Consider the following 23,454-nt stretch of genomic DNA (forward strand, 5'->3'; position numbering starts at 1 on the left):
CCGTCCACTGATGACAAACTGGCCCAGAACAGAACATGTCATTTTGTAAGGCACAAACATGAACGGCACATTGAGTCTCTTTCTATGTCGTGATTCTATGGTTAAAATAGAAATCAAATATAAGGTTTACAGCTGGCACTGCTAGCTACGTAGGATGCTAAAAACATTAACTAGCCAACTGACCACATCCATATCAACAATGCAAAACATTAAATCTCCTCTCATCCAATCAGAGTAAGTGCGACAAAAACTTCCAACTTCTGCGCCCTTTCAAAATTTTAGATGTACACAAAAAGGTCTGGAAAGCCCAGCAAATGTAGTCTCTTTTAAGTCATTTGTCACCTGGACTATAAATTGGCCTTTAAGTGTGGATTCCACACACTCATAAATCTATCTAGTGATCATGCCTGACAATGCTTTTGTGATAACATGCCACATACCCTTATTGATATATGACCTGTCCTTATTGCCCTTGAGGGCAATAAAGCCCATTGACTGTTCATCATTGCCCCAACTCCCCCCAGGCACACAGAATCCCAGCAAGTGACCAGCTCAGGTTCATAGCGGCCACAAGTCAACAGCCTAGTGAAGCTTGACCAAGACTGCCTCTGGGTTTCACTGTCCACTATTCAATGGCCCTGGTCTGGTCTCTATCTACAAAAAACATTTTGACTGTATATAATTCCAAGACTTAAAGGCAGTGAGTCATAGTGAATCATAACCTTCACAGCAATTGTTTCGAGGCAAATTGTATTTGCAAAACACGCCCTTTGATATCTGTTAAATATTCAGATTTCAAAACAATTAAGGTTATTGGTTCACCACTAATCACTTTTTAAGTAAAAACAGAGACCAAGTGAATAAACAGGTTCCTTCTGGTCCCTGAGCAGTGGGAAACTAAGCAATCACATTTCAGCTTTATAGACGCTTGACTGCTGGCACAACTGGAAAATAGAGAGAGAGAGAGTGAGAGAGAGAGAGAGAGAAAGGGAGAGAGAGAGAGAGAGAGAGGGAGAGGGAGAGGGAGAGAGAGGGAGGGAGGGAGATATCATTGTCCACATAAGAGAAAGAAACAATGACTCAAACGTGTAAGTGGAGATTAACCCAAATAGGCTGAGGGGAAGTAACGCATCCATGAAGACAGCAATTCAATTTCCCAATCACCAAAGCACTCAGCAATCCCTCACAAGGAAAGCCATCAGCTGCGCTGGCTCATCACGGCACCACTGCAGCTCCATAGTCATCTGTGCAGCTCCATCTTCATTGATTAAAGCAGCAGATCAGGGGTCACATAGATTCTACCTTATTTTGTACATTAACTCATTAATAATGCATGGTGTCAATAGGACAATAGGTCACTGTTCATGCGTGATATCGACATGGTTATCGGTGCAACGGACAGCACTGCCTTAAGCCCATGACACAACAGGCTAAAGGCCGGCCGTCGGTGAGCATCTGCGGCCCCGGTTTTTGCCGTGTGTCCAGCTTTTCAGCCAATTGAGCATGTTGCATTGGCGGGGGAGCCCGACAGTGAGAGAGATCACTCTGATTGACTGTTTAACAAGTATGATGAAGATCATCAGAGTATTATATACCTCAGATGGATATTTTGCTCATAATTTACATGGTTCTCATGATAAAGAATGCCTCAAAAAACAAATGAGTGCTGTACCAGTTTAGAGTGTTCATGGTGTTCCCGTTTGTGAATGCAGATGCTCAAAGTCTGTCACACTCCTGTGTATCCAAGGAGAGAAGTAACTTGCCTTTGCACTGGAACACAGCTTTACATCAATAATGCAGATCGTACGTGCTAGTTGGCCATTGCCTGTAGTCTCTGCTGTGGCTTATTGGCCAGACGCAAGCGAGGTGAGGTGACAAAACAGTCAGCCTTCGTCGCCGCTTGTTCTTTGATGTCGGCTCGGTGTGTCTCTGGCTTTAGTGAGAGGACCATGTAGTGTGAAGTATTATTCAGAATGGGGAAATGATTGGGAGACTATTCAAATAAAATTAGCCCACTTGTGAGAGCAAGTTAGTGCTCAGGTTACAAGTCAGCAAATCTGGAAGTGTTAACTCTGGAAGTTACTTATACTTCGTCTTTTCATGTTTTTTTCCTCCTCTGAAGGGTGTCTTGTACCGTTAAGTTTAGTTAACTTTAAAAGTGTGTGTTTACAGTATTCATTAACAGAGGCTGGGATATAACTTGGACACAACCTCTTTAGTTCTGAATTTGCTTGAAATAAAAAATACAAAATGAAGGTGACATAACAAACTGTGGCTCAAACAGAGTTGACAGAAGGAACAGGAACAGGAACAGGCCATCCTCCCTTCACATCATTAAGCAGTCGTGTGTGGGTGGGCGCCGCCATCCATCTTTCTGACGGGAGCCTGGGTGGCTAGCCTGCTCCTGCTCCTGCTCCTGCTCCTGCTCCTGCTCCCCTCCAGTTTATCGGATCTCACATGGTCTCACATGATCTCGCATGGTCTCGCGCCACTAAAGTGTGTAATTATCCCAGGGTCTCCTGGCTCTGACGTGTGATTCCATCGCGGAATCCGACGACTGGGCATTCAACCCAGCGAAGCTGTCTGGGTCTGGCACGCTGGTTGGGCAAATGAGATGCAGTGTGTGTGTGTGTGTGTGTGTGTGTGTGTGTGTGTGTGTGTGTGGTTGTCTGCGGCTTGCGATAGCCATGCCTAGATGTTCCTCATAAAAATAATAAAAATCCTAAAATTTCCAGAAAGAACTGGGCTCCCCACAGTGCACTATGCTTACCAGCCTGCTTATTTGAACCCTGTGGATTCGTAGCTCTGGAAATAGACATTCTTCATGGCCATGAAAAATTACCTCATGTAGAAAGTAACTGGGGTGGCGAAGGTGTGGTATGTTTACGACATTTTAACATTTTAACTAGATGCAAACAGCAAATTGCTGCACCGCATAAGAGTCAAATAAGACTCAAAAGAGTCACAATAACTTGCCTGCTTGTTTTATAACTGTATTGAACAGCAGCCGTGCCGTAGAAAAACACTGTTCCCAGTTCAGTTGCTCACTAGTGAAGTGACATGGAGAGAGGGAAACACCTTTGTTTGACTCCCTGTGCTCTGGTCTGTGGTTTCTGCGATACACTTTCACTGAGGGTTTGCATTCCTCTGCATTCTCACCACATTACATCATCAGCTGTGTTTGTCTACAGGGGGTTGGGCCTGAGCCGAGGGCGTTCTTCCCATAGTCATTCAGCGAGCACGTGCAAGCAGAGATAGCTGCAAACGCCTATGCATCTGTCTGCTATGTTCTCTCTCATATTCACACACACACACACACACGCACATACAAACACAGAGTGTGTGTGTGCGCTTGTGTATGTGTGTTTGCTGTGCTGGCACTGACAAGAGGAAACCCTGCAATCTGCTATCGGACTTGTAGGGATTAAAAGTCAAATATAGCTAAGCACTAGAATTGGCCTGTAAGAGTGACCCTACAGTCCAATGTCTTTCTGTTTATGACTACAGCATCTGGCACTATTAACTACCTCCTAGGAAGAGCCCAGAGCTCTGTGTTTCCACTACATTCTCCTGTGGATGGACAAATGCTACACTAAACACGTTCCACATTTAAACATATTCCAGTGGTTAAAGCAAGACTGGTTAGCCTACCAGTTTCGCGAAATACCACTTAATTCCCTGCTGAAGTCTAAACTGGGCTCTTGAAGAGTTGGTATTTATGTGAGACTGTTTTAAAAAAAAGTGACTTAGGCTAGTGTGTCTGTGAGCTCTATAGAGATGCATTTCAACCAGGCCATTCCTATGTTCCCAAGGTCCTATGTTCCCCAGATTTATAAATGGTCAAATGTTCCCCAGTTCCATTTATGAGCTCTCCCAGGGTCCTATATTCCGAAAGGCCTATGTTTCCTAGTTCTACATATGTGCTCTCTCAGGGTCCTGTGTTCCCAGGGTCCTGTGTTCTCAGGGTCCTGTGTTCTCAGGGTCCTGTGTTCTCAGGGTCCTGTGTTCCCAGGGTCCTATGTTCCCAGGGTCCTATGTTCCCAGGGTCCTGTGTTCCCAGGGTCCTATGTTCCCAGGGTCCTGTGTTCTCAGGGTCCTGTGTTCCCAGGGTCCCATGTTCCCCAGCTCTATATAGCAGATAATGGAAGCCTGCTGTTCCATCTCTGTATTAATATGACATGGGCTATTGATGTGTTTATATAGCTGTTTTGAAGCCTAAATTGAATAACATTTATGAAATATTTTAACTTGAAATGGATTAAATTTGCCCTGAAAACAATGGGAGGGTTAATATGTGTTAACAGAATATTGAAGAAGGAAATATGGGACCTTGGTATGGGATCAAGTTAGTGACAAAATATTTAGAAGGCTGCGATAACATCACAATCAAACTGAACAAACTGAATCAGTACGGGCGTAAATTTGTAGGCTAACAGGCTGGATTTGTAAAAATGACAAAAAATTTGCCTACCAAAACTGGTGTCAATGCTGGTTTTACAATTCATGAGTTATTTCCCACAAGTCCACTTTCTACAACATGACATTGCCTAACCTTACAAGAGAAGGCAAACAGGCAACATTCTGCATAAGCTGACATTCATTCCCAGAAATGTGAAGTCCAACGTTGGCATTGATTCCAGGAACCCTTATCCTTGTCCATAAGTGATGCGTTCCTAATAACAAACAGTTCATTGTATTTGCCACACTCTATCCCACACAGAATACTTCCGACTTTGTTAGTACTTCAAAAACATTTCTGAATTTATTTTGGTCATGTTGATAATTGCCTAGAGTCCATGTCCGGCGGGTCAATACTTCAAAAGCCCTCTATTCCCACAAGTGTTTTGCCATTAAACAAATCGACCTATACCATCGCTTACGTAAAACTGTGTCTGTTTAAACTGAAGAGCCTGAAAATCAATTTGCTTACCATCAGTTCATCATACCATAATTTTTTCTCAGACCAAAAATGCCTTGGATTGTATTGCAGACAGCCTTATACAGAATTTAGTGTTTAGAAACCTACACTATCTAAGTAGGTCCTGTAAGCAAATTCATTTCTTGGCCTAAAATTCCTTAAAGGTTTTCGTTGTCGAAAACCTAGGTCTTTTCAGACTTGCCATAGTCAATCTGGTGGAAAGGTGATGTAAGGTTTTCTAATGTTCTTGAACATACAATATATCTTGATTCTTTGTTTTTGGGTTATTGTATGCATTTGTTTGCATTCTGTCAGGACAGGGCATATATGTTGCACATGAATATTAGGATATGGTGTATTTCCATAAAAAAATATCCTCCTTTGATAGTCATCAATCTTATAGGTCAATGACAGGATGAAGTCAAACCATTTGTTTCCAATATGAAGCCTGGAGACTTCTTTTAATCACACCTGATAGCTGAAGCTCTGAAACCGTTGGCACAAACTCATTACTCTGGCCCACATCCACCTACCAGTGAGAGCAAACTGAAGCCAGACACGATCAGCTCTGCCAAATAAACTGGTATTGTGCAACAGAGATATGTCACTGTGAGCATGTAGACCCACACTAGGAGACCAGTTACATTTACCTTTTTCTATGATGTCCATCACATATTCACTGCAGGCAGAATTGCATGATGGGATGCAGGGTTCATCGGATGAGGGTTTGCTAGATTACGTTTTATTAGGCAGAACACCTCGTAACATCACAACATGTAACATTCACCCAAGAGCAAATGAGGAGTGAAAGTATAGGAGAGCTTGAATGGGCCCACCTGGGTGAATATCACATAAGTGATGCGTTCCTAATAACAAACAGTTCATTGCCCGGGCCCGGTTCATTTGAGGATCCCCTACAGCTCCGAAGAGTATAGCATGTTATACCGTGACCCCAGTTAAAGCTACCGCTACAAAAAAAAGGAGGAATCGCTGTAATGTTCTCATACAAGCTACTGAAAGTGTGTTCAAGACTTGGCAACCCTTGGTGACATGGTCACGTCTGGGTGTCTCTGTAGGGAGATACGGTCCCTTTAGATCTCCGACCTCCAGGAGTCACTTCAGGTCTGTTATCTGTCTGCTACCCCACCCAGCATGGCCACTGCGGTCAAAGAAACGTGTTCAAACTGAAATAGTACATTGAGTACAGGCGTGTTTGTCTGCTGTGGCGAAGTCATCCATTATTTGAACATGTTAATGTAAGTCTTTGAAGCAGAGCTATGTACACAAAACATGTGCCCAAAAGAGCACACTAAGTACTAGCTTAATGCAACAATATGTCATGTATTTTCACTGGATTAAAGTGAAAATGAACATGAAATCTGTTCGTGTGTAAGTATTTGATCACAAAACAAGAGATGAATATCGTGTCACTTCCGTTCGAAAATCCCTTCCACACCTCGGCCTCCTCTGGCATCTCTGCCTTCTTGACTCGATGGTGTGTTCACAGCATTGCACAGGCACCTCGTCATCTCTGCCTTCTTGACTCGATGGTGTGTTCACAGCATTGCACAGGCACCTCGTCTCATCACCTCCCCACATACTCCGCCACGCTGCATATTTTATCAGTCATGGAAGACGCATTTCGCATTTCCTCTGACATCATTAGCAGATGCCTTGCTCAAGCTCTTATAAATATCCCTGGTCTAGCTCAAAAAGCTAAGATGGAAATGCCGTGGTTGGCGACATGGGGTCCTGGGAATCCGATGCTTGAGCACAACACTGCCTTGTGCGACAACCTCGCATGAGAGCGGGTCCGACGACCTGCGGAGACCTTCTCGGGGTAGTAAACAGGCCCCTCTGGCTCGCTGGCAGCGTAGGCCGAGGGGAGATTGTATTTTATTTGCACCTCTCAAGTTGACTCTCTGTAAAAACACAAGCCAGGAGGAGGGGCGGATGCCTCCATCTCGGGCACTTAAGGTCTTGCCTCGCTTTGGTTGCTCTCATTTGCACGCCTGCTGCCGTGGTTACGCCACCACCATAAGGGCCCACTCAGTGCCCTCCTGCCCCAGGATGTGAATAAGCAGCCAGCTCGGATCTAGGAATTAGCAGACGCTAGCAGTCAATAGGTGGTCTGACTGTTTATAGTCAATGTGTGGGAGTTCCTCTAACCATTTTGTCTGTCTGAGGGCTAGATTTGCATCACAGTCTGGGTTTACTACAAGGGCATGAGAAATCAGACAGTAGGTGGGTACCCATACAAAATTGGACACGGGAAACTTGGGTAGTGTAGTAGTGGGGAAGGGCTGCTAAAATTTGTAATGGTAATATTACAATATCTGAATTAGTAGCTACACTGTTAATTTACTATGCTACAATAACTTATAGGTAACTATAACTACGCTATACACTAACTATAACTATAGGTACCCTGTGGTGTAGTCATCGTTCTTGTGCCTATGACTGTGGACCTTTCATTGTGGAATGATTGTGAAGTCTGGTTCTGCTTTTTGTCAGCCAACAACAACAGCAATTACATATCCAACCGCAAGCACATGGCTGTGGCCCTTTTTTCCATTACGGTTGTACTCTGCTATAGAGCAAGCAGAGCAATGCGTTGGTCTTAGCTTTGATGTAACAGGGAGAGACATTAGTGTACGTGAGCTACAGTTTATCCCAGAGGAAGTATGCTGTGCTCCATAGCCCCCAGCGAGAAGCACGACCCCCACCGCTAACACCCACCCCTCAATCACACACACGCACGCAAGCAAGCAAGCAAGCAAGCAAGCAGGCACGCATGACTTCACAGGCACGAGGGGCTAACTGGATTTGACGGTATGGAGCCGAGAAGCAAGCAAACATGTAGCTGCCCTTTAAGGCCACACATGATGTGGACAATGTGTCCCGTAGTCCGCTCCCTAAGTAAGAGCACCCTGGAAATAAACCTATCAAGCATTGTATCATGGTTTGAATCTGATTTCACACAAAGAAACCGTTCTCTCATTTACTGATAGGGGATTCAGACACGCAGAAGGAGAGAGTGTTCTTGGACTACAGCGTGTGTGTATGTTGAGAAGTCAACAGTTAAATCCCTGGCGTCGCTCCAGAACACAAATTGATCCCAGGCCTCACTCTGCAACCAACCTGTGAAACCAGCGTGGGAGCAGACAGGGCAGAGCCGACCACACACCATCACAAAACATCCACCACAGGTAGTTTAGCTCTGAGAGAGTCCTCCGACGGTCAACAAATCTCCCCTAACGGCTGTGCACCAGCAACCTTCCATTCTTCGCTCATCCGTCAAAGCCTCCTGAGCGAGAGGAATTACAGTAGCCCTACGTCAGAGGCAGCCGCTGAGGTGGTGTCAACCTGGACCGAGGGAGGATTGGCGGATCTTAGCGGTTCGAGAACAGCGCTGTGAGCTATGCTGGCATTAGATCAGATGCCTGGCAGGCTATACGTGTTAGGTCAGTCACAGTGCGTTCGGGGGGCATTGTGCATTGTTTTTACATGTCCCCTCCCCACCCACCCACCCACCCGTAACAAACCAGCACCCCCATCCTCACCCCAAGCAGGCGGGAACAATTTACAGTATGTGCTGGCAGGGCCTCTGCCGATGTGGACAGGCTGTTAGGTCACTCTTTATTCTTGGCAGGAGTCAACTGAGGCAAAGCTTGCACACCGAAAGGTTGAAGTTCAAAGGCAGTTGACGCAGTACTTTAACTGTAGAGACTTTACCGCCAGCCTTGAACGGTGACAGCTAAAAATGCTACTCACATGAATAATTGATAATGTGTACTTTCAGAACAAGCCTAGGACAGAAACCCAAGTGGAATGGGCACCCTTACGTTTGAATGATTTATGCTTTGAATTTGTACCTCTAATCTCTACAATGTCCATTTGCCTTATTTTATTTTAGTACTGGGACATCCACTTCAAAGCTCTAAATCTTTTTTGAGAGTGAGTGCGCTCTGGTTAGAAACAACAATTAATTTAGTACAGTCTGTAAAGATGAACATTAAAACCTTTTTTATTAATATTTTCCCGGCCACAACAATAAAATTTAACAAATGATCACTAGAAAAAAAAAAGTTAACTTCCAATAGCTGTACAATACATACAGTATCATAAAACTGGCCGCCTTGATCAAAACTCACTACACGGATGTAGTGTTTTTCAGCAGCATTTCACAAAAACAAAACAAAAAAAACATTATACATATGTACACATCCACATTAAATCCATATCAAATTTCACATATGTACAGGTAGGTACTGCAGTAGAGTACAAACAGGTGTCAACTTTGTTGCTTTGTTTACTTTTTTTTCTTTTTTGTTTCTATAAATGACGACTTCGAAGTTGACAGTGAGTAGCTCAATTCAAGAGAGAGGACTACCACTCTGAGACGTAGCAAAAAAGTTATGTGTTTGCAACTTTGAACGCAAAAAGCTAGTTGCCCCCTACTCAGCTACTGTGGCTTTGCACATAGGGCTGGATATTGACTCATTTTTTGGGGAGGGGAGAGGGGGTGTTGGGGGGGCAGTTTTCACTGCATTGAGGATACATCCATCCATGTCAAACAGACGTTTTGGAGTTATGCTACATCATTCACCTCACAACAACAGTTGGTGTAACTAACGGGCAGTTACGCCCTAGCCTCCCCTCCCCTCCCCCGACCCCTCTGGTTTCCTTCATGACTGAAGACAAGCGTTCTCCAGATATGGCCCTTAGAGAGACAAAAAAGTGGCTCAAGTGCCTTTTGCTCTGATTATAAAGAGAAAAATCCACTGGCTTCTGCTTCCCCCCCCCCCCCCACTCCCCCACCCCGGCCCCGGCCCCTTAGCCACAAACATAGAAAGGAATGCACTTTGGTATATACCAAATGCCCTGGGTTGATAGTCACAAGAATTATCACAACAGTCTGAGGTAAAATATTAATAAATTGTGTTTTTTTTCCCTAGAGTTGCTAAACTGAAGCAAAATGTAACCCCTTGGATACCTAGATGTTAAGACAAGATAGGTGCAGCAATGGCTGTCGCTATCGCAGTGCTGCAAAGTTGATGGCTATCTGTTTACTTACATTTCCCTGTTGGCAAAGGGTCCTTGAGAAAGCTCTTATTCTCAGTTTTGTGGGGATTTAAATCCCCCATGTGTGTAAACGACTTGTAAAAACATCTGAAATTGAGTGGCCTCTGTCTCCCAGGTACCATTTCATGGCTCAGAGAGAGAGTCTTTGGGTGTTGCTCTTAAATCACCATGATATATTTCTAGATCTCAATATGCCTGTGTGTGCAGGTCAAGGGGGCTTTACTGTTGGGTAAGAAAAAGAATGGCATTGATAACCAAAGGCACATTGTATTAAAAACCTAAGGATACAAATAACTCCCCACTACGGTCAATCCACAAAACAACAATTAAAAAGTAAATAGTCCAAGGACAAACCGCCTCCCCAGTCGTCGCAGCTCACTGTGCATCAGAGGAACAAGGAGGGCCATTGTACTTGTCGGCGCGTTGGACGGTGTGCAGGTATGGGCTTGGCAGGTAGGGTGCCAACCAGCGGCGAGGGTGCAAGTATGCCCATGTGAGTGAGTGCCTCAGCCCGACATCACTCCCCGACTCCCCGAAAGTCCAATGCCAGCGGCCATCCTCCAATGTCCACAAAATAAGAGAATAAGCCATGATTGCCTTCTTTCCTTTTTTGTGTGTAGTCTCCAGGTAGTGGCAGAATCGAGTTCTTGTGCATTACATCATAAGTCACTCCATGGTTACCAAGCCAACAGCACACATTCTATTCCTGTTTATATTAGCTCTTCTTTGAGAAACATTATATGAAATAAATAAATAAAACATCTCTTTTTTCAAAGCTTTAAAACCCAAGTCAGTTAGATCAATACCACTATGATGAATCAAAAAAGAAAGAAAAAAGAAAACCTACAACAGAAAATGGCCAATGTGGGATATTTTTTATGGTTTGAGGAAATGTGAACTTCTCAATTCATGACACCTTTGGGGTGTAAATATACAGCTCTACATTATTTGGGGAGTAGTTTTGTTGTTAAATTGTATTATTCCTCACGAATGATTATACTTTGGCTTTGAAAGGGAACAAACATTTAAGAATCTTAACTCTGGCCTTGCACTTTTAAGCCCATAAAAGGATAGAGGATATGAAAAACCCTTCTTCAGCTCAGCAAGTCAACAAGAAGAAAAAAAAAAAAAAGCAAATCAAAAATGCTACATCTGGCCAATAAGATGACAGAAGTCAAGCTATTATCCAAAGTGACACTCCATCAAGTCACAACTCTTCAACCATCCTCTTCCCACCAAGAGGTGCACTGGGCTCTGCTGAGGAGCCAATAACTCATCAAATCAAGTAATTGCCTTTTTTAAGAGTGTAAGCACATCACAATCAAATTGTTACTACTGCTACACGCAATGCTCAATAGTTTTCCATCAGCCACTGCATTCAAATGTAAAAGCCTATTCTGCGTCATCCAGCTATTCTGTAGCCTCCCCCACACAACTCCAAATCATTCGCCAAGAGACAGAACTGGTCAAAGAACAAAGAAGTTTCGTCTGGAAAAAATAAAACATATCCAACACATTACAAAAAGGTAAAAGCACCGACATGTTTCCTTTAGACTTTATGTTCACAGCACCTATCCTGCGTACAAAACACTTGCTGCTGAAATGCATTCCTTTCATTGCTGGTAAAAATGCCATTCCTCTCCGTCATTTATCTGACAGCAAGAGAGGAGCAGAAGTTGAACCTGAACTCTCTACCATCCTTGTTTCAGTCACGTAGGGAATGTCAAGAGAATTGTAGGCAATACCAGTCTCATGTAAACATTTTCACTGTCTCCTAAACTTCATCTCATAACAGTCAAAACCTCCGATTTCCATTATATTTGTATTACTTTGCCAGTCTCATAAAGAATAGCATCCTTACAACAGACTACTTCATAACCTGCACACCCAACACACAAAAGACTAAAACACATATAGCTAAAGATTAGCCACACATTGCAATAAGTCAACTAAAACCCCGTTTTAAAAACCCATAGCCCAACTCCAATCGGTAAAAAGTCCAAAGGTAACTCCTTGTTAACTGAAATAAATCCATTCATTTACATATTTAAATAATGTAATTGCAACCAGCCTTTTTCTTTTTCTTATGCTACAGAAAAAGATTGTAATAACTGCCAAGGGCTTTTTAAGTGGCAGACCAGTTGTATGAAAGCTGACACATTGCCAGCCTTGCACACAGTCCTGAGATGGCAAACTTCAAATGTTGTTCCCTTTCACTTGGCCATTCCAATCTAATTGAATCTAATGTTTTTATAGTCGTGAAAAGAATGCTACTAAAAACCAAAAACTGTAGTGAAATATGCAACAGTTTCATCTATACTTTAGATGTACCAACTCACAGCTTTTACGCAATGCTCAGCTTTCCAACTGACTTGGAAGATAAATATCTCCATCGTTAGAAGAAAAAAACAAAAAAAACCCAATAAAACAATAAATTAGGAATGTGCCTCAGCTGACTAATTTTGGGCCAAAACTGTCCTTTGTTGAATATTTCCCATTCGCATCAGTCATTGTGTTCAGGGTTAGTCCTTTAGCTTGGAGGGCCGAGCCCGATTGGGAAGGTAATTTGGAGATAGTCGTGATAGCCACCAGTGCCCCCGGTGATCCGCTTTACCGAGTCTTCCTCCCCCGTGGGAGGTTTGGGCAGGAGCGTCTCCTGAGCCAAGGGTGACGCAGGGCCTGCGTTGGCGTCAATGCGCAGGGCGGGGGTTCCCACTCCAGGCACTGTTTGAGGAAGTCCAAGAAGAGGGGATCGTCGCAGCCCTTGAGCGCCGTCACCCAGTCTTTGCTCCCTGGGGGACCCCTTAGCTTGCCCCGGCGCGACCGCCCCCCGTTCAGCACCACCGTGTTGTCAGGCAGGGTGGTGACCGTGCAGTAGCGGGGATACCCCTTGGAGCTGACGAAATTTTTGGCCCGCTTGGATGAGTCCAGAAGCTTCTGCGAGGGCATGCCAAGAAGCTCGATGACGCAGGCCAGTTGGTCCCCTTCGTCTTCCCCGGCAAGAGAGGGTACCCTGTGAGTAACTCCGCCAAGATGCACCCCAGGCTCCACATGTCGATGGGCATCCCGTACCGAGCCCCCAGGATCACCTCCGGGGCCCTGTAGAAGCGAGACTGGATGTAGGTGTAGACCCGCTGGTGCTCGTAACAGCTGGAGCCAAAGTCGATCACCTTGATCCCGCTGCGACCCTGCTGCTTCAGTAGGATATTCTCCGGCTTAAGGTCGCAGTGGATGATCCGGTTCTTGTGCAACGAGTCCAGGCACTGCAGGATTGAGTGCGCGAACTTGCGCACCAACGGCAGGCTGAAGCCCTGGAACTTATTCTTCTTGATGAGCTCGTATAGGTTCATGCTGAGCAGCTCGAAGGTCATGCAGATGTGGTTGCGGAACGTGAAGTGCTCCAGCATGTGGATGACGTTCATGGTGGAGTCCTTGTCCTGCTTGCGTAGGTGCTCGAGGATACGGATCTCCTCCGCCGCCTGCCGGTGGAACCGCTTCTCGTTGCGCACCATCTTCAGTGCCACGTGTGTGTGCGTCTTGTGGTCGTAGGCCTTCACCACCTGTCCAAAGCTGCCCTTGCCGATGACCTTCAGCACCTCGTAGCGATATGAAAGGTGGTCGTGGGGCACATGGATGTACGAGCCCTGATCGTCATCATAGCCCCCGTTGTTGGAACCGCCGACAACCCCCGGTCGTTTTTTGGCGTTGGGGCCCACAAAGTAGATCTCGGGGTAATTGAAGATCTCCTGGTGCTCGAAGGCCGACAGCTTGGCCATGTACTGCTTCATGGACTGGTCGGGTGTCAACGGGGTGGCCTTGGGCTTGCTCTCTGTGGACTTGATGGAGGTGGAGCTGCCTTGCCGGCACTGGCTGCTCTCCTGAGGCCGGTCCGGCACCGGGAGACCGGTCCGGTTCGATGGTGTCAACCCATTCGGTTGCGTGGTCAGCACCGTCCGTTTGTTGCTGTTCTCCTCGAACAGCTGCTGAACGTGAATCTGCTGGTGGTTCCCGATGTGCAGGTGGTCATTCATTGTGTGCTTATTGCCTCCCACCTGCTGGCAAACACAGAAAGAAATAGAAATCAAATTAATTGATTCATCACAGTATTAATTGATGAACTGGACAAAGAACTGGAAAGAACACTGGATGTGGAAAATAGGCTTTTCAATGCCAAGTAATATGGATGAAAAGTGTAGTCTTTGATGTAATTTACAAAAATGCATATAGAAATGATGTGCATTACTGAATGACTGGTGAAAATACAGTGTTTAGCAGAATTCCTTTGTATTCTATGCGTCTTGTTCATTTGGTTTCAAGCCTTTTATCAAGTTTGTTAACAATTCCCTTGACCTATAGATGTAAATAAATGCATAAAGCATCTGAAACATAGAATCAAGATAAATGGAGTATACAGAAACACGCTTTCATGGTCCTCTCCCCACATTATTATGGGGGATCTACACACACGTTTATTTTTGGAAAGTAGCTGTTCTACCATGGGAGTTGATGGACTTGGTAAAAACACTGAAGCCAAAACACTTTCAACCTGCTTATCTGTAACAAACTGAGGTCTTATTAACTGGGGCCTCATGAAGCTGTGTGTCCTCCATTTCAGACACAACAATTCGGCGGCTAACAGCAGGAAAGGGCCAACAGCGGTCAGCTCTGACGTGCGCTGGTAAAATCCTTCCCTTACGCGGCTGTTGGTGGGTCACCCTGGGCCACCTAGATTAACTGTAACGAGCTGCCCTCGCCCTACCCCTCGCCGTCACTCACAACGCCTTCCCCCAACCACCACGGCAATTGTCTTCAGAGCATACAGTCAAAACTCTGGAATACAAATATAAAAATCCTTCACCAGGGGAAAAAGGAAGGAAATCAACAAGCACACTGCCTGTCTGCCCTGAATAGGACAGGAAGGAAGGAGGGATCGAGGCTCTGGCCCCTAAGACATCCAGGATACGGCGTATGGAGGCCCGCTGAAAGGCTTGAGTAACGTGTGAGGCAGTGGCTGACAAATATGGCTTGTTGAGGGACAATGAAAAAGTTCTGCTTTTCTCAAGGGCAGACTCACTTTACATGCCACGACCTACAGACAGAAACTACTGGACAGACATGGCTGGCCTAGTGTGCGCACACACAAACACACTTATTTCACTTGTTATGACAACAGACTTCTTTCAGAAATGGCTGTCCTTACATGATCGGTTCAGTTCAACAGATATGACCTCAGAGACATAAATACACTTAAGCAGCAGTGGGATGCTTGACACACTACACTCCATGTTCACATAATTTAATTTTGAATGTTACATAACCTGGTCCCAGGGATTTGGTGTCCATCTTTTATAGGGAGTGTACTCTTTCTCTTGAACTCTCTTGAATGATAAAGATTTCTGTCTCAAATATTACAGCAAAATGACACTTATTTTGATGTATTATTTAATCTTCTATTTTTAGAAATAGAAGCAGTGAAAAGACTGGTGTTTTTTGTCATCCTTTATTTTATTATTTATTTATTTATTGTATTTATTATCTTTGGATTACATTTCTTAAATGTATTCTCAACTTCAGAGCCCATTTTTCTCTCTGTGGACTTTTCCATAGCCATGACCCCAGACATGGTTTTCCAAAACTCAAACTTTTTCATGTTTACAGAGACAAGACATATCTCCAAACAAACAGACCTGGATGTGCATTTCCTGCCTTCCTTTAGCCCCTCCCCCACGCCCCTCCGAGATGCACGCTTCCTTGATAATGTGATTTCCTCAGCAGCTTGTTTTCACTGGGGCATCCTGTTGCACCAGTCAGACGTCTACCCTTCCCTTCCGTGTGTAAACAACTGGCCTGTCATTGCCCTGCCCTGCCCCCGCCATGTTTATTTTCCATCTGTTTAAATACCCGCTAATTGCCCGACTTTTGGTCAGATCTCAATGTAGCTTTGTGTCCTAATGGATTAGCATCAAGTCTTTTTGCTGTTATTATTATTTCGTACAACTTTGCAAATTCCCTTTTCGGGAACTGTTCATAATCCACTTAATAGCACTCCTCTCCTAATCTGGAGTGGTTTCATACACACAACTGCAAACAGAGGGAGTTCTAATCCAGACGCGGAGCTGGGAATATAAGGGCAATACAAGAGGCCTGCCTGGCACACTCAGATCCACTCAGGCTCAGACTCTAATCCTCCAGATGGCGAACTCTGACGTTTCCACACCTCTGCTTACAGATTGAGTGCAGTATCAAGCTCACACTTCTCCAAAAACCCGCCGATAAGACGACAATCGCTGTTGTGTGACTTAACACACAACTAACCTCTCCGTCTGGTTTTTAAGGGAAAGTGAGCTGAGACAAGGCCTGCATATTATGTGGTGCTGAGATACTGGAGGCTTAGCAGGCTGCACTATACAAGTGTATATATATATAAAATATAAATATATATATGCTCCTCTGTGTGAACTTCGAACTCTTCCAGTCATGTACACCATGTCCACTTGCAGCTAACCATGAAAGAGGCTAGGTCATAAACAACTCTGCTGTGCAATTTCAGGCACGTCAACCTGTGCACAGATTCTTTTGATGCTTTGCCACTTTGGGGAAGGGGCGGGATGTCTAAAAATGCTTTTTTTTTTTCATTTGAGCCTTGATGAGCATGCAATTTGCTTAAGTACAAGCAACAGATGAAGGCCAAAACCTAAATTGTTTTATATTTACACTCCTAAATACAAACACACACAGACGTTCACTTCTAATTAGGATGTGTCCACTTCATTTGCAAGTCAAACTGGCTAGTCTTTATGTTTGATTATTAGCTGAAAGGACCGTTTGCAAAGGACATTTCATAATGATAGCTTAGTAATGTTATGGGGTTTGCAACTTAAAAGCCATTACATCATCTTCGGCCATCCACCCAATAATTTGTTTGGCATTTGGCAATCATAAGTAAATTCTATTTTTCTACTCTGCTTTGCTGACAGAGTAACTTATATAATGCCATATGCAAAAACAAATAACATAACAAACACTAATCTGACAAGAGGGCTGTTCCTCAAAAGCTAGTTAGCTTCCCATAAAATGGCACAGGCTTTTATCGTCTTTGCTGAAATTGTTGAACCTGGTTTTACACAACGCTTCTAACTGTGAAAAATTGGCATCCAACGGTTCTCTTATTGGATCAGTGTGTCCCATTTTCATACCAAAGGTCATCTGATATCTATTCGGAACCATTTCCAAAGATGAACCATTGTATTATTCTAAATGGATGACTGTACTTCGGACTGAGATTATGAGATTAGACCCATAACAGTAACATTAAAAAGACTCTAGGGCAAGTGCTGAACAGAGAATATATTAAAAAAAATACAAGAATACAAGTTTTTAAAAGCTTCTTAGCAGACCTTCTCTGCCAGCTAATTCAGAAGCATCACAGACAGGTGGGTTACTGGGGGGAATTGGGGGAGGGGGTCACAGAGAGGGCATCGTCCATGGTAACAGCTGCCGAGGACACAACTGGAGACGAACAAAAGACACGCACACACAGGACGCGCACAGGGCTCTACAGAAATGCTGCAGGCGTGACAATTGTTTTTAAAACACCTCTACCCTCTCCATCTCCCCACTGAGCTACCATGGAGCGGATATGGGTGGGGGTGAGGGGTTACCTGGGGGTGGGGTTATGCTCTACCGTTTGCCCCAATTTCGGCAAGTGAAACATTCTCCCAAAACACCTTTTCCTCAGGCTGCCAAATGGCACTGCTAGGAAGGCTGATCATATGGTCCATTTGGGACGGCACATCCCAAATCCCGCCGCCAGTGGATGAACGCAGTGACCTGCAGCAGAGTTGAGGAGGGTTATTATAATAATAACCACCCACATGGCCCCGTGTCTATGGTATCAAGTGCCCAGAGCCTGCAAGCCCGGTGCCCGAAGCAGACGCCCAGGCAAGCCAGAGGCATGGCACAGAGCAGGGATCTTGTAGAGGCATGGAAATGCAACTTAACAGCTGGGACTATTGCCAAATACAGCTTGATTGTCAAAGGGAATAACCAGTCGTGTCATTATTACGACCTCTGTAGTTGTTTTACTTTTGCAGTTGGTAGTTTGTAATAACGAACACGGCTCAATGGCATGAGGAGCCGCTATGTGTCAAACGTGACTGAGTGCCAGATTGATCTCTTCATGTGTGTGCAGATCTCCATGTTGGATCGTTCTGACATAATGTTTTGGTTTCAGTGACTAATCTGTGATTAAGTCCAGCGTTTGTCAGAGGCCATTTCGCAGCCAAAAAATGAAAACATTCACCGCGGTGTAGGAGATTAACTAAATGGTCGGAGCTGCATTTACAACACTGTGTCAAACCGCACAGCTCTCTCTCGCAGCTAAACAACACCGCTGTAGTATCCTCTGAGGGGAAAAACGAAAACACTGACTATCAAAGTAAAGGATCAATCCAAACATCCGAAGGCCCATACATAACATCCATCCTACATTCCTTGAATAACTTTTTTCTTCACCCAGCCAGTGACTCATGTTGTCCTCTCCCCGTGAATCAGATGTGTAATGGTTGATTGATTTTCTTCTTGCCTCTTCCTTATACTGCAACACATAATTTTCCAGTAACCACACCTTAGGACTGCTCTTAAAATTGTGACGTTCAGACAGAACAGCGTCTGCAGAAGGAGGTAGATGTAGAGTCAAGATAACTGTTAACTGTATGCGTGAAATGTGAATGCGACCCGCACATGACTATTGATGGGGGTGGAGAAGGGGGAGGGGGTCGTGTTTATTTTTGTATTGGTGGTCCCATTTGCAAACCGCAGCCAAAAACAGACTGCCCCTTCCTCCACGTTGACATCAATGGCCTGCACTGGTGCATTTCTAAACGTATACAGGCCTCCAAGCTACCACACTCAACCTGCTTAGGCTTTCTCCATGCCTAAATATACCAGCATTAGGCTGAGGGGATATTTAAAGGACTACATGCAGCCAGGTTGAATTCAAATGGCATCAATCCAAGTACAGTACAGCAAAAATCCGTGGTCCAAATGCGCTTAGATAGCGTGTAAAATCTATTCGATGCATTCACGAAATCACACATCGGTTTATTTTAGGAGTACCATTCTACAGATTCAAAAGACACCATCCGCTCATGAGTCGGCACGCACACACGACATAGCCTACCCTACTCCCACATAGACATTGCGTTGGAAACACTGGCTTGGCTGTGTTAATTAGTGGTTCATCGAAAGCATGGACCAACAGCTTGCAGATATATTAGGTATACAATTCAAGCATAGGAGACCTCGCTAAGCACAAACCCTGCCTCACGGTTCTACTTCGACTGCTTGGATTTCTACCCATCCCCCACACATCGAAACCTCTCCACACAATGCATTAGCCGTAGCAAACAGCCCTGATGAAGTGATTACAGTAGACTATTGCAATGTTAAAAAGTTAAATTACATAGTACATTTCATGTAGACTTGCAAACTTGATTTCAGTCTGTGTGTGTGCGCGGGCGCGTGTGTGTTTGGGGTATTCCCATAGTCGAGCGTGCATTTGTACGTTTTGGTTTCCACCGTGTGCACGGTGCCCCAACGGATTCAGAACAAAATAATGGAAAACGCCTCGGACTACACATACACAACTTCCCCGACACAAACCAAAAGTCCGAAGAGCTCTGAAATGTATAGGATAAGTTCCTGGTGGAGATTGTATAAGTTTACAAAGAAGTCTGGCCGTCTGTGTATAGCTGTGTAAGCTTTATGGCCAAAAATGTACACCCCACGTGACAACGACCGTGGCAACTTGTTACACAGCGCTCTACGTTCAACATGAAGCAAAGAAACTCGTCTGACATGCACAGAATTAGCACAAAACCATAACAATGCGACCATTTCACAACAGTCCATGGTCTAACCCAGTACTATGAGACAAGCTACGCCATGCTACACATATGTGAATGATTCCATAGTCTCGGCGATCAGTAAGCTTACCGACCGCCTGCTAGGGGCCCCAAGAACAGACCGTCTCGCTGTTAGAATCGTGAAACTAATGTGTCCTTACTGTTAGCGAGTTGGTATTCCTGAGGGGTGGTAATGTGACTGGAGATGTCGGGTCGGTCCCTACTGCGGGCCGGAGACCCCCGACGCCGATTCCGGGGGAAGACTCTAGCTGGCAGATCTCACCCCCTTTGCCTGCAAATCGGGAGAATAAAACGAAGCGTTAATGCTACTAAATCGTTTGCCAGGAAATGCAGTCAACAACCCAACCCTAAAGCTAGTCCTGTATACATGACATTAGTATGCTATAGCACATCAGCACGCCCTTTATGGAGCCCAGAGGGTCGTTTTAGGTGTAAATAGCCTATAGGCGACGGTATGTATGTAACGTTATGTATCTAGCATACTTTATAAACCAAAACATTATTCGTCTACAGAAGCATGTTATGTCAATTTAAATGTAAAACCATCTGTTCCCTACAGTGTAGTTTCGGTAAAAATGATTACATGTTAGGCTACTGGAACTCACGGGAACTGTTAACTAGCGAAAGCACACCAAAGCGCTACTGATTCCGTCGGTATTGCAAGATTCACTCTATCGGATAGATGATTAAAATTGCGCTTGTCCAAACCTGACATTCTTTACCAATGTCTATTTGGGGAAAACTACAATCGCCTACAGGCGACTAAAATAAGAGGGTTGGGAGAATGGCCACAAAAACCATGCCCAATTCGCAAACAGCTTCGGCTGCAACAAAATCATACGCGAAATGGGCATAAAATGAAACACAAATGTGTTTGAACATAAATCAAAACGAAATCCGAAGCCAAAGTCTAGTATTAAGTACGAGCACTAATGCCATATCATTATTATTTTTTTTTATCATTTTCTTTGCCCTGTTGGCTCTAGGCTTTAGCTTCCTTACCAGATGAGTAGACGGCAGCGGAGGGCTTCTTGGTTAACATGGCCGCTCAAGAGTCACACACAGAAAAACCCCCTTCAGAATCTCCCCTCCTCCCCCTCCGCGCTCTGATCACCAACTCTGGTACTCCAATCAGCTACATCCAGACTTGCATTCTCAACCTGCTCCGCAAACACTGGGACAGCTTCCGCAAACACCTCCCGAAATGTTGCCACCATCGCTTGGAAACGCAGGAAACAAACAAAATACACGACCCTTCAAGAAAGAGGAACAAATCTAAAATGAAAAGAATCCAAACTGCAACGACTCTAGGCACCGGTGTTTCAACAGCCGCCGCATTCGTATGGCAGCCGTTGCATTTTCTCGCCACTACTAAGAAATGTACGGTCGACCAGTTTGGGTGTCGTCCTCTGGCTTATCTATCAGCCCTTGCTCGCTTCCACCTCTCTTTCTCTACCACCGAAAAGAGCGTGAAACGTGGTTGGTTCGGTTGTTAAGCTGGCGACGCACGGTGACTCCACGGGAGGGTCCGAAAGTCCCATTTGTCCCATGCACGAGATTAACCCTCCCATTATTCATTGGGCCATGTGATGCCTTCTGTTTCCCAAGACACGGCAAAACCTCACGTGTAAAAACAAAAACACACAACAGGGACGTAACTGCAATAAAGCAATATTAAGAAAGTGGCACTTTGTTGAGCAAATGTAGTGTAGATATGGCTAATTTCACATCAGGTTGAACTCTACGGAACAAGTTTCTCCGGCCTATTTCGTACGTAGGCTACTCCAGTTCAAGCAAGATGAAGCTTTTGCTCAGAATAAGAATTATATCAATTTTGAACAATTCGGCTACCTGAACAAGGTGTTCTGTTCGGTGTTTCATCAGAGCTGCTATGTGAGAGAAAGCTGCTCCGCCAGGGGGCAGAGTTTTGCCTTGCAGTCAGTCCTGGTATATACTGAGTTCCAGTGCATGCTTGCAACATCTTTACTACTACTACTATTACTACTACTACTTATAACAGTACTACTACTGCTGAACTACTCAAGGTAGACCACTACTGTAATTTGATTCCTTTAAATTAAATAGAAACAACAAACAAAACGACGATTTACACAAAAAGTAGATAAGGGTAGTCTATAGATTATTCTTTAAAATTGGCATCTAGTCCAATAATGATAGCCGTCTTCAAATACATTATTGTCTTCCTGTTTGTACATGTAAGAAAACTATTATTTGTGAACTTCACTACATTCTTTATGTGTATTCATTCAGGACAACATTTGCATGGTTTGTCCAAGCAACACAAGTTGAGATACTTTACTTTACATACTTTAAGTAAATACTTTGACACATTTTTATCTTCGTCAAACACACAGCATTCCCATGTTGCAACAGCTCCAGCCAGGCAAACAAACAACGGATAGCCAAGAAACGACAGCACTGATGATGATCCGGTCACATATTAACCAGATTCCTCTCAGTGATGCTCTTGATAGCATCAACTGCTTTGAGACATTGATTAGACAAGGAGAGAGGGAAAGCAAGTGGGGGGAGGGTGGGGGTCACACTGGGCCATTTCATGGTCACCTTTGCCATGGTCGCTATAGTTGACTGCTGATTCTGCTTGGTAACAACGGTAGTTATGCGCAACTTGTATGGGACGATATCAGAATGTCAACACCCCCATCAATAAAATACAGTGTTGGTGAGGACGGATTGGTTGTTTGTGTTGTTGATTGGGTGGTCAGCTGACAGGCTGTCATGGACATACAGTATGTATTGAGTTGATCCTCATTGATTTTGTGAGAGACAATGATCCGATATCTGAGATTCGCTTAGGCAAGCTGTCTCTGGTCGCCTGTGAATTACAGTCTGCTCTGCTGCTGAGCTCTCCTCTCGCTTCAAGCTAGACAGCTTGCAAAATACTGTCAGCCAAAACAACTGGCAATGCAATTCATCTGCACAGTATATCTGGACTCCTTTTATCTAAATGAACAATCCACTGCTTAACTTGAGCGAGCATAAAAAGTAGTCTAAATACTTAGACTGCTATTTTTGACTGTTGGCTTAATGTTTAATGTCCTGACATGGATAATAAGAGTGACAGTGAAGTATTTGTTGATCCAGCTGAAGATCACACATAGACCATCCATGTGGACCTGTAATTCTTCCACAGCCAGAATAAGTATACTATCTTCATGTTTGTGCACCCTCTTGAGTATTTTTGTGTAGTAGTCCAGAGGTGTTGTGTAAGACTGTTTCTGTCTCACATTGCTCTTATGGTGACAGACAGGAATGCAGACCCAAGTGCCCTCAGGTCCTATGCACTTTGATTGATAGGTGCAATGTACTTCCCATAGACATCCACAAAGTACACGGAGTACTTGGGATTATGGTAAGAATAGATTTTGGGCAAGGGTCAGTTATGTGTAGGGTAGGGTATGAACATAAGAAGAAGTAACTGATATCAGTCATTATTTTAGTATATTTTAATACGGATGCTTAATTTAAAGAGGGGTCCAGGAG

The 23,454-nt window shown here is 44.4% G+C and overlaps 1 protein-coding gene across 1 annotated transcript; it reads right to left on the bottom strand.

The window, feature by feature from the left end:
* Positions 1-12,595: 12,595 nt before the first annotated feature.
* Positions 12,596-21,515, bottom strand: dyrk2 (dual-specificity tyrosine-(Y)-phosphorylation regulated kinase 2). Its single transcript, XM_012818885.3, is given in 4 exon segments — positions 12,596-13,005; positions 13,008-14,058; positions 20,070-20,200; positions 20,932-21,515. Coding segments are annotated over 4 exon segments (1,614 nt in total). The 5' UTR covers positions 20,972-21,515; the 3' UTR covers positions 12,596-12,613.
* Positions 21,516-23,454: the final 1,939 nt, after the last annotated feature.

The sequence above is a fragment of the Clupea harengus genome, chromosome 21, assembly GCF_900700415.2.
Source record: "Clupea harengus chromosome 21, Ch_v2.0.2, whole genome shotgun sequence".
Classification (NCBI taxonomy): domain Eukaryota; kingdom Metazoa; phylum Chordata; class Actinopteri; order Clupeiformes; family Clupeidae; genus Clupea; species Clupea harengus.